This window comes from Musca vetustissima, unplaced genomic scaffold (assembly GCF_032173495.1).
Source record: "Musca vetustissima isolate MV318-11 ecotype Yass unplaced genomic scaffold, APGP_CSIRO_Mvet_v1 utg319530, whole genome shotgun sequence".
Lineage (NCBI taxonomy): Eukaryota > Metazoa > Arthropoda > Insecta > Diptera > Muscidae > Musca > Musca vetustissima.
In genome coordinates, this window is record NW_026880485.1 from 829 (window position 1) to 13,014 (window position 12,186).

Below are 12,186 nucleotides of genomic sequence, written 5' to 3' on the forward strand. Positions count from 1 at the left end.
TCTTTGTGTTCTTCTGTTGTCTTCTTATGTTTGATGGTGGCATTTTCTGTTTTTCTTTCCTTTTCGACTATTTCGCATTATTATTATTATTTGTATTTGTTTTTGGATTTCAATGCTCTCATTATTGTTGTTGTTGTTGTTTGGCTGAAGAAGAAGCAGAAAAATAAATACAAAACATATTTCATTCCGCAAGAAAAAAGGATTCCAGCTTTGCTTGTAGTTTTCCACACTATTTGAGTTTTTTCTTAAACGATTTTTCCTATTTTTCTTCCCTTTGTCTTTCTCACAGCGGGACGTTGGTCGGCCTGGAGTGAATGGAGTTCATGCTCCTCTGAATGCATACAAATAAGACGCAGGAAATGTCTTCCAGTTGGCGGCGGCAGCAGCAATATATTGTACGATGACGATGATGATGACGATGATCTGGATGATGACGAGGATGATGATGATGATGTGGTTCTGGGTACCAAAGGCCTGGGCCTGAAGCTGGGCGGTCTAAGTGCTGCTGCTCTTGGCAGTTCAGGCGGAAGTAGCTCTAGTTCAAGCGCCCTAGGACCATTAATGGCTGGCGGCGGTAGCAAAGCCCAATGTAGCGGAAAGGATATACAGACAGCTGAGTGTCGTGGAGAATTCTGTCAAATCGGCAAGGATGGTAAGTGAGAGAGAAAGAAGAAAGAGGGGAGATTGGCAGCTCTATAATAACAAAAACAAACAGAAAAAATGGCTGAGATACAGGCAAGCAGGCCTATAGACAGACCGACCTACCGACAGACATGCATGGCACACGTTCGCATTTGTCATAGAAAGTTTCAAAAAAAATCTATTATTGTTGTATGTGGGAGATAGGGGGGTCATACAGGATTTATGGTTTTTTATTTGATGATGATGATGAGGACTATTGTTGCGCTCTTGCAGCAGCATCAGCCTAGGTTGCCAGGTTTTGGTTGCCTGGGTCCTTTGGCTCGTTAATACGGCCTTTGTTTTGTGTTTTTGTGACACATAACTGAGAGCTTGGATGCATCCTCCTCCAACTTCTGCTGCTGCTTCTGCTTATTTTTCCAATGACATATCCTCATTTCTTGCTTTTGTTGTTGTCCTGGTTGTGTCTTCAATAAACCCCACATACCACTGGCATTATGTCATGTTCCTTAACGAATCACTGCGGAATGTTCAGCCAACACAACAAAGAAGACGTCATGTGTGGTTGGCGGGTTGGCTCTGCATGGCATGATGTTCCTCTTCATCTCATTTCTTTTTAAATGTCATCTGGTTTTTATGTTACAACAACACACGAAATTTTCATTTTGTTGTTGTTGTTGTTGTGGAGAAAATTAATTACCCTCCATTGGATGGATAGATCTTCACTGCGGATGGAGATGAATGACAACAGAGGAGAAATAGCATGGCAAAAAAACTGGGGAACAAAGCAGGAGGAGGAGGTGGAGGAGAACATGCAGATGGGTGACATATTATTGATGGTGGTGGTGCGGTGGTGGTATGGTGTACTGCGGTGCGCTGCTGCGGTGTTTGCCGAACATCATAAAAAGCACAGATTGAATTGTAACCATATCCATTCATAGACAAACTTCGTGGGTTGTTGTTGTCTATTTTAAAACGAAAAGAACAGCAACAACAAAGACGTAAATTAACAACAACATTGTTTTGACAATTACTTTAGATCAAATTAACACAAACAAACATGTTAATGACAAACGCCGCTCAACTCACTCAACCACCCACCCATCCCTCACTTTGTTGTACTCTTCAAGGCAGCAGCAGGGGGGCCTTATTGAGCCTGCAAATTATGTGGCCATTTAATGGGTACGACATACCCTTCTCGCTCCTCAACGCTGTTGATGACAGATAAGGAATCTGGATAAGAAACAAAAAAATAACTGCAATTTAATTTCAAAACAACAATTAATTTTGAAATTTTTGAGAATTGGTCATGGTTTTGCGGAGGTTGTCGGAATTCGAAATGGGGCAATTATCACAGTTTCCATACTCTAAGCAAGGACTTCGTCCTTTAATTACATCTTCAGCCTCCTTATGGCTAATGAGACAGGGTATAGACCCTTTGTTAAGAAAAAATTTCCCTCATTAGAAACCATGGAATCGATTTACAAGTTCGAAGATGATGTCTACCCCCTCTAGAACCTTCCTCTCAGAATGTGAAAATATATGACAAAATTTTAAATTTCATATGTAGCGAACAAGTATGAGGAGGACCCAAATTCGTAATATTTTTTTCAAATCTACATCAAGTCTGAAGATGAGATCCACAGGTCCACTCCTAAGTGCTAACATTTTTAAAAGGTGTAAATCCAAAACAATTGGATTGAGTGTCCGATTTGATCCACATTTTCTCGTCATAATATTTTTACAAACTTAGAAAATACCTGATGATGGGAACTATCGCTCCTCTCCTTCGGGTACTTTCCCCACAAAGTGTCGAAATTTTGAAAATTTGTTAATGCATTTGATTTGATCCAAACCTTGCACATTGTAATACTTTTTACCAAACCTAAATTAACCCCGAGTATGGTAACCATAGGACCACTCCTTCAAGTACCTCCCCTATAAAGGGTGAAAATTCGAAAAACTTGTAAATTCCATATGTTGCGAATGGAGTGCCCGATTTGGTTCCAACATTCTGTACAAAGATTTTTCTAGACAATGGGAACCCAAAATACTAAAATACAGCCTATTCTGTGAATAACGCTCTCAAAAACCCCCAAAATATCGAAATTTGGGAGCTACCCTTATATGGGGACTACCCTGAGAAGTTGAGCAATTTTAATAATTTTTGGTAGACAGATGTTCTACCCAACGAGAGTTCAAAATATAAAATTACAGGCAATTTGAATAAAAAATGTTTCAGAAATTCTCAAAATTCCGATTTCTGAAGGGACCGATGTAAAGGGACCTACCCCCAAATTTATAGCAAATTTGATATTTTTTGGTAGAGAGATTTGATACTCGAAGAGAACCCAAAATACCAAATTCTAGCTAATTCGGTTGAAAAACAGGTTCAAGCTCCCGGAAAATCTTGAAATTTTAGAGGTACCCTTATATGGGCACTACAATCGAAAGTGGATCAATATTAATAATTTTTGGTTTAAAGATGTACTACCCAAAGAGAACCCATAATACCAAATAAACAGCAAATTTGATATAAAAACGTGTCGGAAATTCTCAAAATTCCGAAAAAATAGGAGTACCTTTATATGGGGACTATCCCGAAACTTGTAGCAAATTTGATCATTTTTTGTAGGCAGATGTTCTGCCTAATCAAAAGTGGAGCAATATTGACCAAATAAACAGCCAATTTGATTGAAAAATGTGTCTGAAATTCTCAAAATTCAAAAAATTGGGGTACCTTTTTATGGGGGCTAACCCGAAACATAGGCTATTTTTAATAATTTTTGGTTGGCAGATATTCTATCCTATGAGAATCCAAAATACCAAATTTCAAACAATTCGGTTTAAAAAACTTCCCAAAATCACCAGAATATCGAAATACGGGAGGTTCCCTTACATAAGGTCTACCCTAAAAAGTGGACCTATATTGATAATTTTTTATGGAAAGATTTTACACCTAATGAAAACTAAAAATGTCAAATTACATCTAATTTGGTTGAAAAACATGTCCAAGCTCCCCAAAAAATATCGAAATTCGGGATGTACCGTTATATGGGTGTTATACTTAAAAGTGGACCAATATTGATAATTTTTGGTGGGCAGGTTTTCTACCCAATGAGAACCCGATATACCAAATTTTAATTAATTCGATTGAAAAAATCTACCTAATATCCCCAAAATTTCGAAATTCGGGAGGAGATACCCTTATGGGCTTCTGTGAAACATGGACCGATTTTGAAAATTTTTGATAGAAAGATGTTATTTTACTACCCAATGGGAACCAAAAATATAAATTTATAGCCAATTTGGTTAGAAAATGTGCCCAAACTCCCCAATAAATCGAATGTTTGGTCATACCGTTATATGGGACCTACCCCGCAACTTGGGCCAATTTTGATTATTTTTGGTAAGAAGATTTGTTATGCAAAGAGAACCCAAAATACTAAATTTCAGCCACTTCGATGGAAAAAATATATACTCCTAAAACTATATATACTCCACCTGGATATACTGTAGCCTTATACATTGTAAGGTATAAAAATTAACCCGGCAAAACTTAAAAATCTAATTCAAGACATACATATTTTTTCTTAAAATTTTACTCGAACAGGTCCTCAAAAAACTAAATATGTCCCCGAAATATTCCCTTTATCGAAAATGTGTCCCCAAATTGGTCGCTGGAGAGACAGAGTTTTTACCGATGAAAAACTTTCCTTGAGGATTGATTTTCTTTGCAGATTTTTTGTTCATGATATTAATTTGTCCTGTTCTTTTTTTTAGATTTCGATTGGACCTTGTATTTGGGTCTGGCATTTATTACCGCGGTATTTTTTGCTTTTGGCGCCGCTTTGATATGTTGTGCCCGCAAGGGTATTCGTGTCAATCAACATTACAATATGACCAGAACGGGTAAGGAGTTATTTTTATATATAAAATTCAATTCACATTTCAATATGTTTTCTTCTTCTTACTCTTATACAAAATATATCATATTTTTATTTTGATTTTTTTTAATTCAATTTTTTTAATATTTTGTCTTCTTCTTCCTCATTCCTATACAGTTATGGATCCTAAATATTTACCTGATATTAGCAAAAAAGATATGCGCATGCATATTGAACAGGCCAATGATAATTATGATTATGCCAGTCCGGGTCATCGTTTCTTGCCACCCAGCCATCATGGCGGCTGTTCGATATCCGAACATCATTATGATGTACCAAATTTGTCGGCCAAGTAAGTTTCAAAATGAAATATTTTCCGTAAATTTGTATTAATAAAATTTTCTCTATCTTCCCCATATAGCTATGTCAATCCCATTGACGATTTAAGTGTGGACTATTTGACAGATACCCCGGATACATCCACTGTCGATACCTGTAAGTAGTAAAGATGAAGAATTTTTAGAATTCTTGAATAGGCTTTATCAGACATTTTCCTCTTTAAATTAATTTTCAATCAATTAATTTCAATTTTCTCCCCTTCCAGCCAATTCCACCTACGAGGTAAATGCCAAAATGGGTGGCAGTGCAACGGGAGCAGTTTCTGCAGCCTCAAAGTGTTCCACCTATGATCAGCTGAATTGTAGCGGAGGTTCTCTCAACCTCTACAATGGTGAAATAATGCTTTACATTCCAGAACATTCAATAGGAAAAAGCATGCGTAAACATGTCTCCCTAATGTTGGTGAGCGATGAAACTTCCCGAGTGTCTATACCCAATTCCGATGCCCTACTCGTATGCAGTACCATTGTACATTGTTCACCAAGGAATTATACATTCCTCAAACCGGTCATATTGAAGATACCCCATTGTCTGGTCGAACCCAATATGTGGAATGTTTTCATTTATTATGCCGACAATGATCAGGATGATTTGAATGTCAATTGGCGTCGCATTATTGCTGTGGGAGAGGAGACCATAAACACTCCCGTTTTTGTACAACTTGAACCTGAACATGTCTATGTTATGACCGAACAGCTGGGACGTTTTGTTGTGGTGGCCGAACCAAAAATACCCAATGCAGCTGTGCAGAATTCTCTGAAAATGCGCCTAATCGCCTTTAGTCAATTTACACCGTCAAGCACGAACTGCTCGCTGCGGATATATATAGTCAAAGATTTCCCAAATAGTCGGGATATATGCTCAAGTATTGAATCGAAATTGGGTGGCTCGTTTATGGGTGAAAGTGAAGCGTTCGCCTTCTATTTGAATAATAGTGATATGAATATTCGACTGCGTAGCTCAGATGCCGATATGTGGGACACTGAACACGAAGTCGACCTACACGAACAGATAATACCCTATAATCATATTCTCTCGAATAATTCCGTGTTACACTGTGAATTTATGATCAAACGTAACGAACAGCTGTACTCGTCGAATGAATTAACTGTCGATTTTGCTCAATGTAGTGATAGTCATCATTTATACTCAGAAGTGCATTCCTTTAGTATAAGCCGACCGCAAATGCCAACACCGCAGCTGCCGGGACAACAACAGACCATGTCATCCCATACGAATTCACATCACTCACAACATTCGTCGTTGGAGCGACAGAGTACGGTGACCATGGATCCACATGGCAACTATGTTAATGAGGCCTCAATGCCATTGACCACAGTGCATTTGCCTCGTGATACGAAGAGAAGGATTTGTACGGCGCTCGATCCTCCGCGGGAAGATGAACGTGATTGGCGTCTATTGGCAAAGAAATTAAATACGGATCGTTATATTGCCTATTTTGCAACAAAACCCTCGCCCACAGAACAAATCCTAAATCTCTGGGAATGTCGGGCAACACAAAATTCACATGCCTCCCACACCATTGTGGAACTGCTTATGGTTCTCAAAGAAATGGAAAGACAAGATGTCTTAGATATAATAACCGAAACTATTGGTTCACTGTGGATCTAAACGATGAGACAGTGGTGTATTAAAAAATTAATTATTATTATTGAAAAATTATTATTATTAGTATTTAATCATTTATTTGATTATTATTAGTTTTTGGTATTAATTTGTTAAAACTGTTTTTTACTAAAGATGCCTTTTCTTGAAGAGAACAAAATTTTTGATATGTGTATTTAACGAAAAACAAACATAAATAATTGTATAGATATTAACACACACCCACTCATATAACTGAAAAATATTATATATAAGTAAAATATGTATGTAGTTATGTAGTATATAGTTATAAGAATTTATAATTAGTATTATTGTAGAGTATAAGTTAGAAAAAAGAGGTAGATGTACAAAGGAGGAGAAGTAGGAGTAGGTATTTGGATTGTAATTACTAGACATTTTCATAGCATATTATGAAATCCCCCAAGTGTTGTAGCCGGTATCTGTGAATTTCAAAAGGGAAGAATTATTGTGAGTCACTTCTCAACCCCTGTTTTCAAATATTTTTGTAATACTTTACTATTAGTTAGTTGACTAGTACTAACACATAGTAATTAGATCCATGTTTCAAAATTATTTTCTTAAAAAATATAGTTTTTGTATTTGCTTTCAAAATTCTCCAATTGTCCTTTATTGCCTATAAATATATTTCTTCGAAGACTTATTTATCTATATTCGTCTTGAAAAAATACATCAGATGAATATATTCATGAACTTTTTCGTAATAGTCCAATGTATTCTTAACCTGCAAATAAATTTCCATTTGTTTCCCTTATTGATCTTTAGAAATTCTAATAAGTTTAATTGAGTTTTGTCAGACATTTTTACATTAGATTTTTTTTTTTTTTTTTTTTTTTGTAATCGTTTTCAGACGTTAGTGTGTATCCCCATTATTGTATCTCAATAGCCTGCTGTGACAGTTATTGGTTGAATGAGGCTCAGAATAACACGAGAAGAATGGTCTAAGGAATGGTTTCAAAGCTTATTGGCTCCAGAAAACATATTAAGAAATGAATCTTAATCATAGAAGCCGTATTTGCTATCCCTAGAACACTTTCTCTATTATATGCCATTACAAATAAAATCGAATAACTTTATCTGATTTTTTATAAGTCGTACAGCAGGTCTAATACCTCCAGAGGAACACCTGAATTAGGGATTTGAATGAAGGTTCTATAAATGGTATTTTACCTTTAGAAGATCTAAAAAAGCTATTTTGATTGAAAATCTATAGAGTCCATTATAAAATCCCCTTGAAATATTTATGTATATCAAAAAATTCGAAAAATTTGAAACTTTAAGATTGAAAATAATCTTAATTAAATTCCTACAATAAAATAAATTCCATGTGAGTCCTTATCTTGTATTTTTTGTAATATAAAGAATTGCTTGAGAAAATTTGAATATAGGTTTTCTATAGGTATTCTTCCTTAGGTATTCAACAGCTATATAGTAATAGATTTTTTAGATCTTTGCAATAAACCGTGGATGGACTTGAAACATAAGCCTACATCTACTGTACATCTTCCTTAGTTGTAAGACTATCCACGGTTTTTCTATTTTGAGGTCTTCAACTGTTTAAAATTACTTCCAGTGGTTTCCAATAGACCTAAGGTTTTCTTGAGAGAAAACTCGTTCGAAAGAACTTCTGAAAACCAAACATGACACTTCTGAAGTCCTTAAGGATGTCTTCTAATTATAAAATACTTTCTAGAGGTACTTTATATTCTTCTACAGCTTATACATATTACCCTCCAGGATGTCCTCTAAAGTGAAGAATATATTTAAAAAATAATATATATAGAGAAATTCTGTTGACTTCACACCATATCTATGTAAACCACATTTCTCCTTCTTTTCTGGCATCCAATCTGAAAAAATCTGTACGAGGATTTTTTCAAATACAAACATATTTTTTTTTATAAACTAGCTCTCTAAATAATTAAAAAAAATATATATAAATGGATTGTTTTAGAGTGTCAGCATTGAACCCAATTGCAGTTTTATAGCTGATGTTGTTAGTATAGAGTCCAATATTAATAGATAGTTTTATTAGAACCTATTGAAAGAAAATTTAAAATATTCAATAATATGTTTTCAAGTTTTAATATTCTTTTGGAAATTTCGTCAAGAAAATCTTCTTACAAAAATATGTATCAGTTCCGCTTTAATTCAATTTCTTAATTCGAGCGAAAGTGATAAATTTTTCCAGAATAAAAGTACAAAGTAAATTATTACAAACAGTTGTGATTAGCTACAAATTGGGGTTCTTCTCTTGTCAATTTTTTAATATATTCAAAAATTCTCAAATTTATTTGATGTATAAGACTCCGTATTATAACAAACGCAAAACATATTTCCTTCTATTTTCAATTACCAAAAATTCAACACCTCCTTCCATCTACCTTTTTTAAATATTAAAAGAAAAAAATATTGTGTTATATGTTTACTAAACACCCCCAACAACAACAACAATAGTAACTAAAAATGAAACGAAATTACAAAACCAAAATGTTGTTACTTTACAATTATTTTGTGTTTGAATTGTGGTCAACGAATATTAGTAATGTAATTGTTTAAAAAACACGACGAAGAAACAAATAAACAAGAAAAAAAACAAATGAATGTCTCCTGTGCCATGGTATAAAAGTAAACAAATAATTAAAAAATATAAGTAAATTGAAAATAAAAAACAAATGTGGTAACCGAAAATGTTCTCTTTATAAAAAAAACAATTGTAAATACTATAAAACTTATATACAGTAAAAAAATAATATTGAAATGTTCAATGGTAGTTTTTTTAGATTTACAATAAACAGAAAACCCCCAAAATTAGTTTTAAAAAATTAATAATTTACAAAGAGAAAAATATTAAAACAAATACTCAAACAAAAATTAAACAAAACATGTAAAACAACATAGTCGAATAGAATGAAGATTTACCAAAACAAAAAAGAACTGCATTAACAAAAAACAAAAAATAATGTTTAATTATTAAACGAATCGAAAAAAGCTCAGTGTCTAACTAAAAGAAAGAAAAAAGGACAAAAAGGGATAATTATTAAGTATGAACAACAAAACAAACAAAAAATTAATGATTAAATTAACAAACTAGTTTTAGTATGGTTAACAAAATAGATGTTAAATAGTAACAACAACAAAACGAAATGTGTTAGGCTTTAATTCACACCATAACGAAAGTGTTTTTTTTCTGATTTTCCTGTGAAAAATATTAATAAAGTGATTTTTTTTAAATGAGAATGTTAAAATGTTTTAAAATGTATTGTTTAAAGTTCTATTTTTTTTTTTTTTTTTTTGAAAATTTTAACATGAAAAAATTTTCATTTTTAAGATGTGTAATTAAGCTTTTAAAATTTGTTAAATTTCTCCAAATTGTTAAACACCTTTGGAATTTATATTTTTTCCCATAAAAAGAGCTGTAGAAATGAGAGAAGGCCTTTAAAAGGGTGTCTATCCATGTCTTTGTATTAGAAAAGTATGCTTTAAAAAGTCACTCCTAGATGTTGGTCTTTGAAAAATATTTTTTAAGAAACCCTGCTTCGGTTGGTCTTTGAAAAAAAAATATTTAAAAAAACCCACTCCTTGGCTGGTCTCTGAAAAAAACTATTTGTTTTTAAAAATCCATCCATAAAAATACACGCGTCAATTGGTGTTTAAAAATATTTTTTTAAAAATCCATCCTGTCTTAAGGTTTTGAAAAAATATTTTTTAACCCTTTGATGACTTTATGTTATTAAAATATTTTTAAAAAATCCAAGCCTCGTTTGGTCTTTGAAAAAAAAAATAAGAATCCACGCCTGGGTGGTCCTTCAAAAAAAAAAAAAAAAAAAAAATAATAATAATAATAAATAAAATAAAATAAGATACCACGTCTAGGATGGTCTTTGAAAAAATATTTTTTAAGAATCCACGCCTCGGATGGTCTTAGAAAAAAATATTTTTTACGAATCCAGACTTAGGATGGTGTTTGAAAATAAATATTTTTAAGAATCCAGGCCTCGGATGGCCTCGACGCTTCCACGCTTCGGATGATCTTGGGTCTTTAAAGAAATCTTTTTCTAAGAATCGACGCCTCGGATGGTCTTAGAAAAAAATTTTTTTTAAGAACCCACCCCTCGGATGACCTTTGGTTTAAAAAAAAATATTTTTTAAGAATCCACGCTTCGGGTGATCTTGGATCTTTTAAAAAATATGTTTTAAGAATCGACGCCTCTTAGAATTTTTTTAAGAATCGACGCCTCTTAGAGAATAATATTTTTTAAGAATCCACGAATCGGATGATATTTGGTCTTTAAAAAAAAAATTAAGAACCCACGCCTCGGATGATCTTTGGGAAATAATATCTTTTATGTAACCACGCCTCGGATGGTTTTTGAAAAAAAATATTTTTAAGAAACCACTCTTCGAATGGTTTTTGAAAAAAATATATTTTTTAAGAATCCACGCCTCGGTTGGTCTTTGAAAAAAAAATTAAAACCGAAATATTAGCTGGTCTCCGAAAAAACTAGTTTCTAAAAATCCATGCCTAGGTGTTGATGTTAGTTTTTTTTTAACTCATGCATTTATTGGCTACTTAAAACTTTTTTTTAACTCACCCGTCAATTGGCCTTTAAAAAAATATTTTTTTTTAAATCAATCCAACTTGAGGTCTTTGAAAACATATTTTTTTAAAGAATCCATATTAAGAAGGACACAAGACACCTTTTTTGGCTATAGCACCTTCTAGAGGCCTCCCCTTCTACAACTATTCTAAAAAATATTTCTTCTTTCATATTACATTACTTCCCGAACCAAAGTGCTTAAATAAATTCAAAATTTTATTTGTATTTCAAAATAAAAAAACAATTGTAAAACATTCTCAAAAAAACCTATGACAAAAAAAATAAATCTGCCAAATTTATTGCTATTGCTGCAAACAACAAACTTAAAAAATAAATTAAAATAAATTTCCGAAAAAGAAAAAAAATTAAACCCCCAAATAAAAACTTAAAAATTCATTTACACAAAGAACTGCAATTATTTAAAGCAAAACAAAAAATCTCTCAAAACGAACACTAAAGCAAATAAAGTTATGTTTGTAAACATACATGAGATAAGAAAAAAACTCGAATCGAATCGATCGAATTTTTACGTGATAAATTATAAATTATTATTATTTTTTTGTACTATTTTTTTTATATACTACTCAAGTTATTATTATTATTTTTTAAAAACCACTTAAAAACACGAAACGAAAGAAAAAAAATAATTAACAAAAAACCTACTTAAATTAAGTTAAAACTATATTTAATAATGATACAACAAAATAAAAACCAACTGTAGTGTTCTTTTTTATATAAAATAACAAAAAAAATAAATTAAAAAAAAAAATCATATAAAAAATGTATTTAAAAAACAAACAACAACCCTATAGTTATTTAAGCCATATTGGAATGTCTACATATAACACACAGACCCCACCATAAACAGTAATAAAAAAATATTTGTATTTTTTTAATTTGGAACTCTGGTAGTGATGATTATTTTTTTAAATTTAAATTCCGAATTTTATTGGGTCACTATTTCCAATTATATTTATAATAAAAAAATGATTTTTATATAAATACAAATATAAAAA

At 32.5% G+C, this 12,186-nt stretch overlaps 1 protein-coding gene across 1 annotated transcript; it reads left to right on the forward strand.

Annotated features, from left to right (window-relative positions):
• Positions 1–289: 289 nt before the first annotated feature.
• On the forward strand, positions 290–6,557 carry LOC133326162 (netrin receptor unc-5-like; the record flags this gene model as incomplete). Its single annotated transcript, XM_061534842.1, has 5 exons — positions 290–652; positions 4,423–4,551; positions 4,704–4,878; positions 4,948–5,021; positions 5,131–6,557. Coding segments are annotated over 5 exons (2,168 nt in total), but the record flags the coding sequence as incomplete, so codon positions are not given.
• Between the last annotated feature and the right edge of the window lie 5,629 nt (positions 6,558–12,186).